Source organism: Toxotes jaculatrix, chromosome 13, assembly GCF_017976425.1.
Source record: "Toxotes jaculatrix isolate fToxJac2 chromosome 13, fToxJac2.pri, whole genome shotgun sequence".
NCBI lineage: Eukaryota > Metazoa > Chordata > Actinopteri > Toxotidae > Toxotes > Toxotes jaculatrix.
The window spans coordinates 22,119,737-22,137,509 of record NC_054406.1 but is presented as its reverse complement, the minus strand read 5'-3'; the positions used below and the strand labels follow the sequence as shown (position 1 = coordinate 22,137,509).

The window sequence follows — 17,773 nt, the reverse complement described above, 5'->3', positions numbered from 1 at the left end:
GACACACACAGTTTGACAGAGACATGTCAACAGGTTCCAGCCTTCTTCCTCTGAGATGACCCCCTCTAAACACAGTGATCAGCCTTCTGCAGTCCAGGCCTGGTATCACTTGTTGAGGGACATTAATACTATTTCAGTGTCAGAGGAAGTAGAACATCATTCAGTGAAATAATAAATAATTATTCAATAATATACTTGTGAGCAGTGAGGATACTAAGTTGTTAAGGAAAGTGTAGGACACTCCGTTTTTATCTTGGAATGGTTGGGTACGGTTTAAAAGAAGCCCTTTTTCTGGGCTGTGGCGCGTCAGGTGACCGGTGATTACAACTGTGACCGCTGTGTCAAATCAGCTCCCATCCCAGAACACTTCCTGTATGGAAGCCTTTACTGAACACACACACACATACACACAGAGAGAGAAGCTCTTATCTGATTACTGAGTAGGACAGGAAGCTCACGGTTCATGTATCATTCAGTTATTCTGCCATGTTCAGAGAAGATTTTGGATTATTCCAAACAACATAAAGTGTACAGATCAGGACAGTGCCAGACATGGATTTTATACAAGGTCCATGGAAATCATTCCAGTCATTTATCACCCTTTGATACTGTGCTTCCTGACCCAGTTCCCTCCTAAATGTTGAGGTGCGCGTGTGACATTTCCAGTGAAACCCGTTGGTGTCCTCAGGCTCTGACACTCTTTGCAAGACATTGCAGAAACACAAACAGCTTCACCTCTGCAGCAGGAAAAACACATTACACAACACAAAGGCAAGTCATGTGACCCCCCTGCGAAGCGTGGCTGTAAACAGCATAGTCCTAGGACAGCCGGCGTTACCACGGTACAAGATGTGACGGTGGGCGGAGCGTGCGCTCTGTGGAACACTGCTGAACGTGTGGAATGTGAAGCTATTTGAGTGTTTACCCACAGAGTTTGCCTCAAGGACAAAACACACAACAGGTGGAAGACACCACGACGTGTAAAACAACATGCAAGCTAATAAGCACAGGCTTGCAAGAGACTTATCCACTGAAAGAGTTCAGACGTGTAGCTGCTTCAGCACAGTGGCATTTTCAGAAGTGTGTCGAGGAAAACGACTTCCCTGAAAGGCAATTTGCACAACAGCATTGTGTAACTGAGCCTGCAGCCATCGTTACTGACCTTGTCTCATCTCCGTTTGTTCCATAGTTTTTCATTTTACGTATGCCAGCACACACAAAGTGTGTGTCAAACTGAACTCGTGTGTACTCTGAAACAGTTCTGAAGCGTTCAAGTTTTTACGAAAAGCCCTGAGCCCTCCAAGCTTTTTTTTTTTTTTTTTTTTTTTTTTTTTTTGGTCTGTGACCTTCTAAGGAACTAGTTCAGCATTTTTGGGAAGTTGGCTCATTCACTTTCTGTGTGTGTGTGTGTGTGTTTTCAGCACAGATCCAGATTCAGGATGTGGTTTGCCTAGCTTAGCATAAAGATGGAAGCAGGGGGAAAGCGGCTCTGGCCTCTAAAGCTCTCCTGTTTCACATGGAGTGTTACAGTGAATTTTTTTTTTTTTTTTTGTTCAGTGTTGGGAACATTTTCTTGCAGGTTGCTAAGTACAGTAAGTATGCACAGGTTTTTTGCTTTTTGGTCTCTGTGCAGGGCATGATGGTGCCCAAATCTGGCAACCTCACTGTGACTACAAGACGCCAGGAAGTTGCACACAATCTTTGCAGCTAACTGTTATTGACCAAGAAATAGCTCCAGCACATAATTCCCCTGAAAACACTCAAACATTATGGCCTTTGTGTACTTTGCAGGGCGAGTTGTGTCGCTCTGTGGTGTTCAACAATCCTTAAAAATGACATGTGAGTCATCATCACAGTCCCACAGTGATGACGGGGGGGGGGGGGCAACACAGCCAGTAACCCCCTAACCTAGCAGCATGAGACAAAAACAAGATGGCCTCTCCCTGACAGACTACTGACTGTTTACATACTTCGTGTTCGTGTAGCTATGAAATGATTCCAGCCAGCAGAGAGGGAGAGAAGCTGGTTGGCTGCAGTGAGGACAAGGACACTGATACAGACTTGACTGTAAGTTTTTACTGTAAGTATTTTTTACTGTATATTCAATGGAACAAAAAAACAAAAAAAAAAAACAAAACACACACACATTTTCCTTTATCACTTTTCTTTTTCACCCACCCACACTCCAAACAGCAGAAGCATTCAACCCACCCATTCTGTCACTCACCCTGCAACTGGGTGGCTGCGCCCTCACCAGATAATAATTAAAATAAATATGACAAATAAAACATTATATATATATATATATATATATATATATATATATATATATATATATATATATATATATATATATATATATATGGAGAGAGAATGGGTTTATTAATGATGGCAAAACAAAAAAAGTTCTATATTGTTTGTCACTCAGTGCAGTACCTGCATGTGCAGGTGGAGAAGCTTTGTTAGCAGGTGGAGAAGCTGTGTGTGCAGGTGGAGCAGCTGTGTTAGTGGGTGGAGAAGCTGTGTGTGCAGGTGGAGCAGTTGTGTTAGTGGGTGGAGAAGCTGTGTGTGGAGGTGGAGCAGCTGTGTTAGTGGGTGGAGAAGTTGTGTGTGCAGGTGGAGCAGCTGTGTTAGTGGGTGGAGAAGCTGTGTTAGTGGGTGGAGAAGCTGTGTGTGCAGGTGGAGAGGCTGTGTGTGCAGGTGGAGCAGCTGTGTTAGCGGGTGGAGGAGCTGTGTGTGCAGGTGTAGATGCTGTATTAGTGGGTGGAGAAGCTGTGTTTGCAGGTGGAGCAGCTGTGTTAGCGAGTGGAGGAGCTGTGTGTGCAGGTGTAGATGCCGTGTTAGTGGGTGGAGAAGCTGTGTGTGCAGGTGTAGATGCTGTATTAGTGGGTGGAGAAGCTGTGTGTGCAGGTGTAGATGCTGTATTAGTGGGTGGAGAAGCTGTGTATGCAGGTGGAGCAGCTGTGTTAGCGGGTGGAGGAGCTGTGTTAGCGGGTGAAGAAGCTGTGTTAGTGGGTGGAGGAGCTGTGTGTGCAGGTGTAGATGCTGTATTAGTGGGTGGAGAAGCTGTGTATGCAGGTGGAGAAGCTGTGTTAGCGGGTGGAGGAGCTGTGTTAGCGGGTGAAGAAGCTGTGTTAGCGGGTGGAGGAGCTGTGTTAGCGGGTGAAGAAGCTGTGTTAGTGGGTGGAGAAGCTGTGTTAGCGGGTGAAGAAGCTGTGTTAGTGGGTGGAGAAGCTGTGTTAGCGGGTGAAGAAGCTGTGTTAGCGGGTGAAGAAGCTGTGTTAGTGGGTGGAGGAGCTGTGTTAGTGGGTGGAGGAGCTGTGTTAGCGAGTGGAGGAGCTGTGTGTGCAGGTGTAGATGCTGCATTAGTGGGTGGAGAAGCTGTGTATGCAGGTGGAGAAGCTGTGTTAGCGGGTGGAGGAGCTGTGTTAGTGGCTCTTCATGGCCCCATGCACAGACTGCAGTCCTTCTGAAGTCCTCTCACTAGTCCTCTGACCAGTGGGGAACATATCTTTGCTGTGGCCGGTGATGGATGTTGATATTTTTTACAGTGGTCACTGGGTGGCTGGGGGCTCTTTAAGGGAACAGTCTGAGTCAAAGAAACTTTACTGAGACAAATACAGCAAAGAAATAGAGGGGACAGGTTTAATTCTCCAGAGACACGTGTCTCACATGTGCAGCAGACACAGATAGGGACATACAGGCGAGCTGCTTCTTAAAGAAACCACACTGAAAAAACAAAAATGAAAGAAGCATCAACAGCAGTGAGCAGAAAGTCCCCTCCTGCCTGAGCCAGCTCACCACATATAAAAAAAAAAAAAACACAGACTTCCTCCAGAGGCTGCCGACAGGCCCTGCCTGCATGCCCCACGCATGTACACGCGCTTCGTCCAATCACAGAACACATGGCAGCAGACGTCAGCCTATCAGTACTCTGTGGGTCTTCCAGGGGAATGTATGTAGGGAGTTTTCTGAATGGGATGAAGCAGCAGCAGAGAGAAAGAGAAGTGGGGGGAACCTGTGTGACTGTGTAGGCAGAGAAGTGGAACTTATTTCCACATCTGTGTTCTCAGTACGTTGTGTCTTCATTTTGTTCTTCACCCCTCCTGTTCCTGATGCCTTGTGTGTGTGTACAGCAGAATCCCCGTGGTCACGTACACCAGATTTCTATGAACTGTCTGAAAACCTCTGCATCTCTGTAATCCTCTGTTTGTTTGTTGTCCCTCCAGTGTTGTCCCTGTCTTTTCCTCATCCACTTCAAGAATCTAAGGACAAAAGTTGTTTTGAGATCAATTGAGGTAAATTTGAGAACTCAGCTCAACAACAATCCAGATGTTTTAGGTTTTTTTTTTTGTTAATCCTGGTGTGAGCGGCTTCTCAGTGTCTTTCAGGACACAGACATAGACAGGATCTGATCTGTTTTAGGACACCAGCTGGTTGAATTAAGCTTAAAGTACCTGGGTGTTCACCTCAATAATAAACTGGACTGGACGCACAACACAACTCTGATGCCCTGTTGTGGAAGGGCCAAAGTGGCCTCCACCTTCTGAGGAGACTGAGCTCCTTTAGAGTGTGCAGGCCTCTTCTAAAGACATTCTATGACTCTGTGGTAGCCTCCGCTGTCCATTATGCCGTGGTCCGCTGGGGAGCGGGCAGCACAGACCGAGACAGGAAGAGACTGAACAAGCTGGTCAGGAGGGCCAGCTCTGTCTTGGGCTGCCCACTGGACACTGTGGACATCGAAGCTGACATCAATTATGGACAACACCTCTCACCCCCTGCACCAGACTTTGGAGGCGCTGAGCAGCTCCTTCAGCAGCAGACAAACAGGTCCTTCATTCCCTCTGCTGTCAGAGGACCAGACCAGACTGCTCTGACCTAACTTTTCATGTGTCCGGGCAATATTTTTTTTTTTTTTCCTCTTTCCCACAGTATCCTACTCATCACCCCCTCCATCATCATGTAAATTTGTATATAGCCAGTTTTTGTATCTTTAACTTAACTTTTTTTTAGATTGTAAATACTCATTAGATTGTAAATATTTTTCAATATTTTTTGCGCATTTTCTTGTACTTGAATTGCATGCACACTTCTTGTCTTTCTGCACTTTATCCTTTTTTTTTTTTCCCCCTGTTTTTCTTGTGAGCCGCCCTAACAGGTAAATATCCCCCTGAGGGATCAATAAAGTCTTATCTTTACTGGCCTTTCAGCTGGAAGCTGTGGGAGTTACTGCTGGGAGTTAGGGTCTTGTACCGGTGTTCGGTGTGTCCCTCAGAATTTCCTTGTTGTCATTTATGGGATCGTCGTTATAATTCTATAAATACTGAGCTATTTCCTGCTAAAATGTGAGTCATCACATGTTAACATCATCATGGTTACCTTAGCTTCAGACAGACAGCCTCTGGAGGTTTGGAGTCTGACAGCATTTACTTGCCAGGCTGGATAAACCAGCTGCTTTATGGGAAGTGCAGTGTTTTTCAAGCTTGACTGGGACATGTCAGTCTCTGCTGTTACAGTTTTGACTACGATATTAAATGACTTGAGTTCCCTTTAGCTTTATCCAGACCGAGACAAATCAAGCTAAATAAGCTAATGCAGCAGCACTCCCATTATTCAGAGACACGCTACACCCTCTGGTCTGGGTCCTTGGACAGTCTGGACCAAGGAGTCCAAGACTGTCATGGGGCGGCTCAGGAGGTAGAGCGGGTGGTCCGCTAATCAGAAGGTCGGTGGTCTGATCCCTGGTTCCTCCGGTCCGCATGCCCAAGTGTTCCTGGGCAAGAGACTGAACCCCAAATTGGCCCCTGTGTGCCCATCAGTGTGTGAATGTGTGTGTCAGTTGTTAGAAGACTTATGGGGGGAACCTCAACACTGAGTAAGGAAGGCAGCCTACTCCATGTTTAAGAGGAGGCTAAAAACCTTCCTCTTATAGTTTAGTTCTGGCTCAGACCAGAACCATCCCCCAGTTAAGCTGCTGTAAGCTTGGACTGCTGGGGGAACTTCCCATAATGCACCAAGCTCCTCTCTCTCTCTATTTGTTCTCATTCATATCCCATTAAGACATGTTACTGACTCAGCTTCTTCTCTTTCCTGTAGTTCTGTTCTTCCTCCTTTCTCTCTTCTACTGTCGCTCTCTCTGCAGGTTCATCTGCCCTCTGAGCTGTAGAGTCTGGATCTGCTGCTGTGGATCTACTGCCCCATTATTAGTCTCATTAATTATTATTATCAGTCCCATTATTAGTCTTGCTATTACTTCTATTACTAATCATACTATTGCCCTCTTATTACTTTTAATCTTAGTTATGTCTTCATGAAACCTATGTCCTATGTTCTCTTTCCTCCCCTCTTGCCCCCCCTCCCCTCCTTCTTTCTCGCTCTCTCTCAACCCAACCGGTCGAGGCAGATGGTCGCCCACCATGAGCCAACGCTGCTCTTGGGGTAAATGTTGGGTCTCTGTAGATAATATTGTAAAGAGTATGATCTAAACCTGACAGAAGATGTCTTCTGTTATGATTTGGCCCTATATAAATCAAATGAAATTGAATGGAATTGAATAGAAAGCCCAGGATCACGGTCAGATCATGCTGGGATAACATGAGTCATCAGGTTCAGCACAGACCTGTGGAGTCCACACAGCTCTGTCATCAGAGCAAAAAGGGGGGACAAACCAGAGACTGACTGACTCTGAAATTCATGGACATTTTTTTAAAGGTTCAGCTTGTGACTGGAATTGTTGAGTTGATGTTGCCATTTGTATCTTGACTAGTGGTCTCAGACTTTTGGACATTCACTGTATCTATGTGTCTTGTGTCGATAAGCTAAGCTCAGGCTCATGACCAGACTTGCTGTGTAGGCACAATTAACTTCCTGTGGTGAATCACAGGGAAGGATGAACAAATCTATGCCTGGAGGAAACCAGCTCCGTGGCTTTGTGTGTATGTGTGTGTGTGAACATGCGTCTCTTGAATGCTAACCCTCGTGAACAACTGGCTCAGCCAATCACAGGCTGAGGCAAGCAGCATGCTGGGATGGCATTACGGTAATGATGTTGTTGCCCGCACACACGCACACCTTTTTAACATGAGAACATGTTGTGTCAGGTCTATTTAAAGAGCTCAGAATAAGAACAAGTGCATCACTGAATGTGATACACGGTGAATTTCCCCTAGGGGATCAATAAAGTATCTATATATGTATTGGAACTAAGCCATGTGTTAGCCAGGCAGATATTCAGTCTGTCTCCTACTTTCACTTTCACTTTAGCCGCTGAGATCACAGCAGACACTGAACAGAGAAAACCCACATGAAACCCAGTTATGTGAACCATTTGTGTGAAAGGTCATCAGAAATGTCAGAGTAATAGCAGAGGAGTGTTCGAAGAACTGATGGGTTTGTTGAAACAGAAAGTATAAAGACTCCAAATGAACCATTGAGATGAATTTCTTCATTTGAGGCAGCGTTGCCTTATTATTCCTGACCCCAGATTTCATTTGGATTTGATGTTCACTACACTGAATGTTGTAAAAACAAGGCAACGCAGCAGGATGCCCCTGGAAACTGGATCTGGTCTAAGTGATGAACCATGTCAACCCTAAACCTCATCCCAGAGTTCAAATCCACCAGCGGGGGCTTTTCTGTGGGAGCTGGGGTGGATGCCGGTGCCTTGCTCAGGGGAATCAAACCGGCCGATCTCTGGACGGTCCAAAATCCAAAGCCGCACTCTTAACTTGCTGCGCCACAGCCGCGCCCCCCCATAAATGTGAATGTGAGCGTTAATGGTTGTCTGTCTTCTCTTTGTCTCATTTTTTTTTCTTGTAGTTATTAAACCATCTGTAGGTTAGAGCGAGATGCTGCTGTAAATTCAACAAACAGACAGCAAACAAAGGTTGTTGCCCACGGTTTCAAAGGGTTTTTTTTTTCCACAGCTCTGTGGGGAAAAGGGAAGCAGCATAAAACCAGATGGATTTGGATTACATGAATTCACTTATTGTGGAATGGATTGTTGAAGAGATGAACTACAAAGGCCGTGGGTGCTGGTAAATAAAAAAACACACATTTGAAGCAGCTCCCTTGCTTCTCTGTCTCTAAACAAGTGTGTGTTTTTTCAGTATACACTGTATGCATCCTCTAAATAGTAACTTCAGATGGACATGTTTGTCCTACCTGGGTTAGAGGGACCTTACACTGCCACTCAAAGTGTCATAAAGTGCAATTAATAAAAGTTAAAAAAAAATATCCAATGGGGTTTGGTCTGTTCAGTGTTTTTAGAACCTTCTAAATATCCATACAAATGTTTCCTGCAGTTCACAGCAGCGGCCCCCGAGCAGCGGCCCCCGAGCAGCGGCCCCTGTCTCTGACATACTAACAGATAAACACTTTCCTTATCTGCTGTCCTCAGCAGTTAGCAGATGTCAGCAGCCCAGAGCCCAGAAAAAAAAAAAAAAAAAAAAAAAAAACATACGCAGGCTTGTGGCTGCATGTCCCTACAGCAGTTACACACCATGTCAGCAACAAGTGACTCAATTCTACTGCTTGTATGTTGTGCACGACAATGCTGTGCACTCTCACTGGGTCACAAAACCCCATCTGCCCTGACCAGACCCAGGGCCCGTGCACTCGTGGTCTTGGGGTGGGGGGGGTGGGGGGGGGTGGGGGGGGGGGGGTGTCTAGGGGTTGGTGGATTTGCAGGAAAAGGTTTCACGGGTGCTTACCCTGCAGTTACTGGTGAGTAACCGCTGGTGACTAAGGAGACAGCTCCACCTTGAAACTCTTGTGTCATGCGTAGACATCTCTGGCTACAGCTGCTCTTATCAACCACTCTTTCGTAGGTATAGAAAGCAGGTGACAGTGGGCTGCTGGCCAGTGACTGGGCATTTAACAGAACATTCATCTGCTTTCTCTATTACTTGTAACACCCCCATTTACACACACACTGATATCTTCTCCGGTGTTACGCATCAGGACTTTTATCTGTAAGTGCTGCATCACTGTCCACGTCAGAGGCTCCATCCTCATCTCCAGCATTCATTTCCATTTCTATTACGGAACCTGGCAACTCACCGGTTGCCATCTTCAATCTCAGGCCAGACGGGATAGGTAAATCCCTCCTCCAGCATGTTGTTTCCCCCAGACTTCCACACAGCTAGACATCTCTGGGCCCCCCCGGTCCTGATCATTTAGATCAGGATCCAGACACATGATAATGGAAACCTCTTGAACTGCCAAGCCCATATAGCAGAGAGAGGAGGAGGTTCAACTTCTCGGTTACAAAGGGAGGAGCAGACACACTGGATAGTTTTCTTTTCTTTAATAAAAAAAACTAACCCACAGGGTTTTCATACAAAAATACTTGTAAGTATCAAGGATGCATTGCAAACATACTTTCTCACAAATCAGTCTTTAAACAGTGATTTTCTTTGCGGCCTGAAAGAACAGTTGAAAAGTTGAAATGTTGTCCAGGACAACTGAAGATCAGATTCAATGATTATCCTCACATAAGGTGCGTCCCCCCCCCCCATGATATCAGAGCATATATTCTGTATGAATCATGTTTGGCACTTTCAGTGTCAAGAAATTACAACCAATCACCAAAAGCTGGGATCTGGAAATCAAATGTGAGGGTTTAACAAGTTAGAGGAGCGTTTTGCCAACAGTAAATACACTCTCTCTACATAAACAACAAACACTATTCAAAACAAAAACAAAAACAAACAAACTCTTATAGGCAGTAGTGGAGCAAAACGAGTCAAAGTGCAATAAAAATACAGAAATATACTATATTTTTTTCAAAACACTGAAACAAAAAAATAATATGGACGCTAAACGAAATTCTATTAGCATCCACGGAATATTGTTCTGCACGGTGTCGTTCTCAAAAAATCCAACAACATTCTCTTGACAATTTCTGCACAGCGATATAAACTGACACGGCTGACAAAAGAGAACGGTTCTCCTTTCGAAATCCCTTCGAAACGCAGGATCTGACAGGAATGACAAAGCATCGTGAGGGAAAAAGACAAACCCCGAGAAAGCAAGTATGTCACAGCAGGGCTGGGGGGGGGGGGGGCTGACTCATACGATACTTGGCCCCAATAATGAAGTCACAAGGTGTGACTCTGAATGGACAGTTCGAGTCTCTGGAAGCTTATTCAGAAAGGTATCAGGGCCACAGGCTCCGTGGCTCCACCTCCGTGTCTGTGACCTGAAGAGCACCAGGAGGAAGACTGGATCAGCGTAAGTGATGAAAGCGCGGCGAAGACAGCTGATAGAACAGGCGAGCGTCTTTCTGTCCACCTCCACAGTCCTGGCATTACCCTCTCTGGAGTTTGGACCTTCTACTCCTTTTCAAGTGCCTTAGATGGTCCCTGAGAGCTGGACCACAGAGTTTCAGAATCCCTGCTGGACTTCACCAGACCAGCAGCATGCATGCGTTGCCACTGTGCTCCTACGCCTCCTAGAAAAAAAAAAAGACACTCTTATTCAGCGGCCTTCCAGCAAAGGTCATTACTTACTAACGGGGAATGTTAATGTGGCGTTAACAAACCACATGGGTGAGACACCTACCTCTGTGTACTCTGGAGGCGGTGGGAACGGGAAGGCTGGTGCATCCATGAAGATGGGGCTGTCGTCGCCGTCAAAGTCGTCCAGGAGCGGCGTGAGGGGCTGGTCCAGACGGCAGTCGCGCGTGATGTCGGTGTAGCTGGGAGGCTCTGAGGGCATCCTGAGGGACACCCAGCTCTGGGAGGAGTTACTGACCGAACCCTCCTGGCTGCTCACGCTGTTGCTGCGACTGCCCAGACCTGCAGTCCCAATGACCAGCGGTAGCTCCAGGATCAGCTTATCACTACCAGGGATGTGGACGTAAATCTGGCAAAAGGATCATAAAACATACATTTACACCTTTTGCTCTCAAAAAGGTTTGAGGAAAAAAAAACTTACTGGGTGCTTGCAGAACATGTAGACTTACCATCAAAGCGTACTCCACGCGGATGATGTTGCAGCTCAGCATGGATGGTTTTATCTTTGGTACCCTGATGGTCTTTCCCTGCCAGGCGTCACACATTCCGGAGATGATGTGGTTCCCACGCACCGAGGACAGCTTCTGGCGGGAGACCTTGGTGCGGCCATTGGCCTGGTAGATATGTTTGGCGATGATAGCGGCCTTGGGCACCACAATCCGGGAGCAGGTGTTCTCAAACTTAGCGTTGATGCATATGTCTTCACCTTCACAGAAGCCACGACGGTCGATTTTTGCATTCAGCGACACCTGGCCGTCCGGGATGAACATGCAGGTGACCTTCTTCTCCTTCATGCCACCTGTGGGAGACTGACGAGACACAGAACATTACATTCAAGCAACACTACAATTGTATAAAAGAGACAAAAAGACTTAATATATCCGAACAATCTGAATCAGAATAAGTAAAGGCATAAAAAAAATCCTATGTAAATAGAAATTCTGTTGTTCTGTGTAATTTAACTCACCAGCAGATCTGGGGTGTTGACATCCAAGGGCTCCTCCACTTCAAAGGGCTTCTTGCACTCCAGGGTGGGCTGCTGTGGCCTCTCCATCAAGGCCTTCACATAGTACTCAACATAGCCAAACTTCCCCTTGTAGGATGACACCAGCTGCCTGTGACAACACGTGAGAACAACTTAAGTCCAAAGTATTCCCATAAAATACAGCTCAATATAAAGAAGTTCCCCTGAATGGTGCCTTACCCTTGCTGTGGGAGGTCAAATCCAAAGGTGTACTCATATTTGTTGCCAGGCCTCAAGACAACTGATCCATCAGCGGCTGAAAAAGAGAACATAAAATATATATTCATTCACCCTGTCAATGGCATGCTGTCCCTCCTGCTGTCTCTAGTGTGATGACACTGCCTGCTGTTTGATTCAACGTGGGAAATACCAACTCTGCCAACTCTGGTCTCTAGTCTGCTCTAAACAAGGTGAAATCGGGGGGTGAAATCTTTGTTTTCAACATCAGAATCCAGGCTAAGCTTAGCTAGCAAATCGTCCAGGTGACACCGACACATTCAGGTATAACGGCCGTGCTAGTCTGCGCAAAGAGGGGTAGTAAAAAAAATGAGTGTCCGTACCTGTTGGCTGGTCGTCCAGGCGCAGCACCTCCTCATACCGGAGATATTCGGTTTCCTCTTTGCATCGCTGCTTGCCTTTAGCGTACCCCACCTTAGCGCGACCCAGACCCAGGACCTTCACTGCGGACACACGCGTCACCTCGTTCACTTCCACTTCTATGCGGCCACACACCTTATCCCCGCCGCAGTAAAAAGTCTTACTGGGATCCAGGAAGGTAATTTGGAAGGTTTTCAATCTCCTCGTCATGGCCACCATGACTGCTTCTTACTGAAAGTCACGGGTAATGGAAGACACGGATAAAGGGGAAGGAGCGGCACTGTGTCGGACGGAACGTTCCGCTAAGCTCCAGTCTCCACTCAACTTTGCTGTAAACAAAGACAAGGTGTTGGTTTTATATGACGAGCCTCATTGGGGCACGAGCAGGCAGAATGAGCAGCATGGCTCAGTGCGTGCACACCGCTCCCATTGGTGGAAAACCTTTGTTTGTGTCAGCTCTAGCCAATCAGCGCCTGAAGTCGACGCGTGGACACCTCGTGGCTGGGAGAATGTAAGGCGTGCTGAGCAAATGCGAGCAGAGGAAGTAGAGGGGAGAGAGAGAGAGAGACAGAGAGAGGGGTACATTGGTAGTAAACAGTGAAAAGGGTAGTCTGGGTAGAAGCGTCTGTCCGGGCCTGTTTCTAATATAAACACACACACAAAAAATGCTGGTTAGAAAGAACATTTGGTACAACTACTTCACACCTCACACTGAATTTCATTAACATGATGTAGGTGAAATTATTAGAAATAACATACAGAAAATACAGCGTGGATGTTGGCTACTGTAAAGAAATGTCGTTGGTAACACCTTAAAACATATTTCGTTCTGATTCAACATGTTGCTTTTTGAAGCTCTGACAGGTGATGTTAGGTTAATGATTTTAAGACAATGGATTTTAAGACTGGAATAAATATAGGGATGTTTTAGATTATTATCTGGCACAAATACATCAAAGACAGTGTCTTTGTAAAGGGCTCTGCACATCTTGTGTATTTACTGTACGCATGTTAGTACAGCTATTGACTGCTTACCCAACTCTCTCACACAATTAACATTAGCAGCCAACTTTAATTCTATATATTTTGTGAGGAAATGCCCAGATTACATTTTTACTCAGCATACAAGACAGGAGTTCACACTGGATTTGATTAAGAATAGTTGAAGGTCAAATGGTTAAATGATAAAACTGACAGTTGATTGTTGACCTGGAAATCAGTTGACGATACAATCTTAATTCAAGGTTCACCTCCGAGCACGTTTCGGAGCTTTTGACTCCATGACGCCGTCCACATTAGCAGACCAGTTGTCACAGAACTGCAAAAGTGAAACAGTTTAGTGAATCAGGGGCCCCTCACATACATGCTGATATAAAAGTTGAGCTCCGCAGGTCATTGCTGACCTTGGTAACATCAGTTGACAAAATGATTAGTATTGTGTAAGTGGGCTGCAGGTGTTAAAGGCACCAGGTTATTACCACCCACCCTCCTCTGTCATGACCACCATTCTTGGTGGTACGGCAAAGGCTCGATCCTCTACTGGCTAAGGAAGGAATCTGGACTCCAGGAGCCCTGAAAAGCTCCAGGAGTTTGTTTTTTTTGTTTTTTTTTAAATGAAGTTTGTGCTAACTTCATTCAAATTTTGTCTGGGAATAAACAGAAAACAATATATACAGTATATGCAGTCATGTATAAAATAACAGTAAGTTAAGCTGACTAGTTTTATGTGTGTAACATAGTATTTTGTGTGTGAGCTGACCGCCCTCACACACAAAGTACGATGTTCATGGGACTCCATGTGGACTTTGAGTATATATGTTGGAGCTTGGGATTCAAACTGTGATAGAGCATGTTTTGAATGCGTGTGACAACTCAGTACGCGGAGTTCCTAGCTCCACAGCTGTTTCCTTTGTAATGTGTTCATATGTTGTCATGTGACCCGCAACAGCCCACTGACGTTGCCGGGGCTTGGACTAGATGCTGTTTTGGATCTGACGAGACTGCCTTGTTCCCTTCTGTGAACCTTCACCCACTTGTTTTAGATGCCAAATTCTCCTGGTGCTATTTTCCACCATAAACCCTGTAGAGGAGTTTTGTGTCTGACAGCTCAGGTTCACCCACAAAATGTTACTGAAAAAAGACAAAGCAACTTCGAATGATGCATCTGCCTCATTTCAGTCTGTGGGGAGGGGGGGTCTTGCTCCTTTATAGGAGGATGTCTAGTCTTGTGATTGGTACATGCTTGTCCTGAGGAGAAGTGAAAGGTGGTTGTCAAACGTGGACCGCTTGACTCTTCACTGAGAATGGAGGCTGTTATTCAGCTCTGAAGGTAAACTGTCACACCTGACTGAAGAGAAAGAGAGGCTTACATAATCAGGTGGTAATAACCAGCGGCGTTATGGCGGGTGTTTTCTTTACTGGGGAGAGAACTGTTTGAGTGATGAGCTTGGGAGCCAATCAGTAAACAACTATAAGTCAGACGAATGAGACGGTTCCCGGAGGCTGGTGCTGTAACATGCACAAACCAGCACAGGGACCTGTTGTTTAGGTTCCTTAGGTCATGTATGGATGTCAGGTGAAAAGCTTTTAGTGTGTACTCTATGAAGATTTCAAAATGTTGGCATTTCACATCACAGTCTTGCAGGTTTTTTTTGTTTTTTTTTAACCAGTTCTTCCTTGAGTTCATGTGAATGTTTGTACCAGATATTAAGAAATGCACTAAAGGTGTCCTGTTCATGAGAATGGGACAGTCCGGAACGGACGGACTAACAGTCGGAAAATATAATGCTTCTGGCCACAGCTGTTGTCGGCAAAGAGGAATAAAAATAAACTTGTGTTTTGTCACACAATCAGAGAAGACCCTCCTTTGCAGGACATCATGAAACCTGAATTCATCCACAGGGACCAGGTAGGTCTGCCAAGTGGAAACATACTGCTGCCTGGTGGAGGAAATATGCTGCTACAGTTGGTTGGATCTGATGTGTCTGTGCCCGAACAGGAGTCTGGGGCACTTAAAGCAGATCAGATAAATGACTGCACCATGTTTAAGATAATATAAAACCACTTTTTATCTTCAGATGATATTGACTAATTCCAAAATCTTAGCAGCAGATACTTTTATAGATGAGTGGAATGGGTTTTCTGTTGGAGGCTTTCCTTGTGTTCACTTTGGTTTTTACCTGCTTTACATGTTCATAATGATCTGTTACTACTTCAGTAAGAAACTTTAGAATTCTCACCCTTATTTTCTGTAAATCCTTAGTCTGACTTTACCAGTAATTTTCAAATTATTTCAAGTGTTTTTCTATTCTAGTCATGTGATCACATTTACATTTGACCTTGCTGAATATGAGTTTGAGGGTGTCCTAACTGAATTTACCTGCAGGTATCATGGTTCTGATGATGTTGCTTGTAATTAACACTGGATAAACACAGAGTTAACTGAGCCAGCTGATAACCAACCAGCACACCAGTAAAGCCAAATAACCAAAAGATATCCTGATATGTTGAGCTGACGTCGTAGTACAGGCCTCAGGACGAACTGAGAATCCTCAGACATGTGTACGACTTGGCCACTGGATCCTTTCCACATGCCATTTAAACACATTCTGAATTCTCATTTGTTCATAAATGGTAGAAGAGACTAAAAGTCAAGTGAGTAGAGATATATTTTATTTGTTATTGAGTACACAACAAATAAATAAAAAAAAAACAGGCCAAGTTCTGTCTTTCTCAAAAGCAGCAGTTGGTGTTCTTCCAAAGCCGCTGACAGCAGCTCAGGGGTGGACGGCTCTGCACCACTCTGCTGCTCCTGATAAAGGAAGCAAAAAGGTTACGCTCAACAGTAGTTACATCCAGGGTGCAGCCATCATTAACGCAGCACTTTCATTTGACATTGATACATATCATATATGTTTGCAGACGGTAAACAGGCAGTAAAACAAAGACAGGTCGTGTTCCCAGCAGGTCTTCTCAGCAGGCTGCTGCAGAAGCCCACTGGGTGCTTTTGTTTTCTGGTCAAGTCCACAGCAAGTCAGGAACATAGAGTCCTGAAAGCCTTGGTATATGACCAATCCAAAATAAACACACACACAGACAACTTACAGCAAAAGGCCACCAGCATTCTTCGTGTAACGTCTCCAAGATGGCTTCAGGATTCTGAAACAAATTTACTTTCAATTACTCTCCAATTGTACCCATTCATTGTTTCATCAAAATGATTGTTGATCAAAGCAGTCAAGTGTGGTCAGACAATTCATGTAATAAGTTAAACCATTAACACTCATGGTGATCAGATTGCCTGTATAGCATTTAATAGTCTCCCCTCAAAGATCATTAAAACAATGACTGAGACTGAGTGCACGCTGGCAGATTGGCCCGATAACGGGGACCAGGATGTTTCTGTGACTCCCTGGTTAGACTGAAGTCAGCTGGAAATTGTCCCTACTCGACTGCTGCTTTGTTTCTCTCCCCCCCCCCCCCGCTGGTGCTGCCGCCTGCTCTCATGCGCTTTCCAGGCAAAGCGCCGTTCATCTCCAACAACGCCTTGTGTTTCAATAACAAGGAAATGTAAAAAAAAAATAGTGCTGCGTCTTCATCAGGAAAAATCCCCTTTGTATAAAATACTGACAGGGTATTCATCTTGGATCAGGTTTAAAAAAAAAAACCAAAACAACCTGCTTTAAAGATTTAAAAGCCTAACCAGGGACATCAGCTCCAGCATAGATACTGTCGCTTTCCCTGATCATCACGTGTTCTGCAGTAATATCCCACCATGCTCATGGTAGTGAACGTGAGGGTAAAGCGAAACCACAGGTTTACTCTCTGAGGCATTTCCAACGACACAGCCTTACAGTTAAAGGTTTGTCGGGATAGACCTCAGCTTTTACTGGCAGGGACCACTTATCCAATCACCTCCAGCTACTGTCACTGCACTCACCTTTGTCACTGAAGCACTGCTGAAGTCTGGGATTGGCCAGCTGTCCTTCGCTGCAGCTCAAACCTGGAAGAACAAATCAGGAGTTAAGTCTCTGACCATGAGCACTTGCAGAGTATTACTGAGTTTGCTGATTTTGTCCATAGACATGACCAGAAAATACTCAAGACATGAAAACAGCCCGCCCCCCCCCCCCCAAAATCAAGGCAGATTCTAAGAACACAAGTGTTTCAACAAATATACCAGGACTCCAAACACAGGCAGCATGGAGACCAACGATGCCACATGTTGAGTTTTGTCTAGCACTGACTTATGAACGAACCAACTCATCAACCAGCTGGCTGCAGATACCACACAGTGCTGTGACATGCAATCCCTGGACGGATCCCATAATCTCACAAAGACAAAAGCCAACTTACCTGCCGTCACAAGTTCATGAGTCATGTTTCTGCCATCACTGTGACCTAAAGACAAAAAGACACCTTTGCAATAAATTTCACAGCAAACACAAACATTCACCAAACATCAAAAACACAAAGACAAACTCAACTCCTGTGTTGATATCTTGTTGATTACTTGATGTACATAAAGTCTAACACATCTTCATCTGGAAGGTGCACAGATTCTGGCCTGAGTATTATTCTGTGTGAATCCTGGCAGATTTCAGCACGTTCACTCTGCAACAAAGGAATACTCAGG

At 45.2% G+C, this 17,773-nt stretch overlaps 1 protein-coding gene and 2 non-coding genes across 3 annotated transcripts; all 3 read right to left on the bottom strand.

The window, feature by feature from the left end:
* Nucleotides 1-9,292: 9,292 nt before the first annotated feature.
* Nucleotides 9,293-12,479, bottom strand: txnipa (thioredoxin interacting protein a). The gene is made up of 6 exons (XM_041053381.1): nt 12,102-12,479; nt 11,722-11,797; nt 11,485-11,632; nt 10,967-11,326; nt 10,564-10,866; nt 9,293-10,453 (listed from the first exon to the last, which is right to left on the bottom strand). The coding sequence occupies exons 1-6, from the start codon at nt 12,355-12,357 to the stop codon at nt 10,445-10,447; spliced, it is 1,152 nt and encodes a 383-aa protein (XP_040909315.1). The 5' UTR covers nt 12,358-12,479; the 3' UTR covers nt 9,293-10,444.
* A 4,408-nt stretch (nt 12,480-16,887) lies between these two features.
* LOC121192538 lies at nt 16,888-17,021 on the bottom strand. Its single transcript, XR_005895214.1, has one exon. It is a non-coding gene; the product is annotated as a small nucleolar RNA SNORA18 (small nucleolar RNA).
* Nucleotides 17,022-17,297: 276 nt separating this feature from the next.
* Nucleotides 17,298-17,436, bottom strand: LOC121192532. The gene has a single exon (XR_005895208.1). It is a non-coding gene; the product is annotated as a small nucleolar RNA SNORA8 (small nucleolar RNA).
* Between the last annotated feature and the right edge of the window lie 337 nt (nt 17,437-17,773).

Coding starts and splice junctions, on each gene's coding strand:
- txnipa (XM_041053381.1), bottom strand. CDS start 12,357: ATGGTGGCCATGACGAGGAGATTGAAAACCTTCCAAATTACCTTCCTG. Junction 11,798..12,101: donor CCTGGACGACCAGCCAACAG/GTACGGACACTC, acceptor TCTCTTTTTCAG/CCGCTGATGGATCAGTTGTC. Junction 11,633..11,721: donor TTTGACCTCCCACAGCAAGG/GTAAGGCACCAT, acceptor GTGTTGTCACAG/GCAGCTGGTGTCATCCTACA.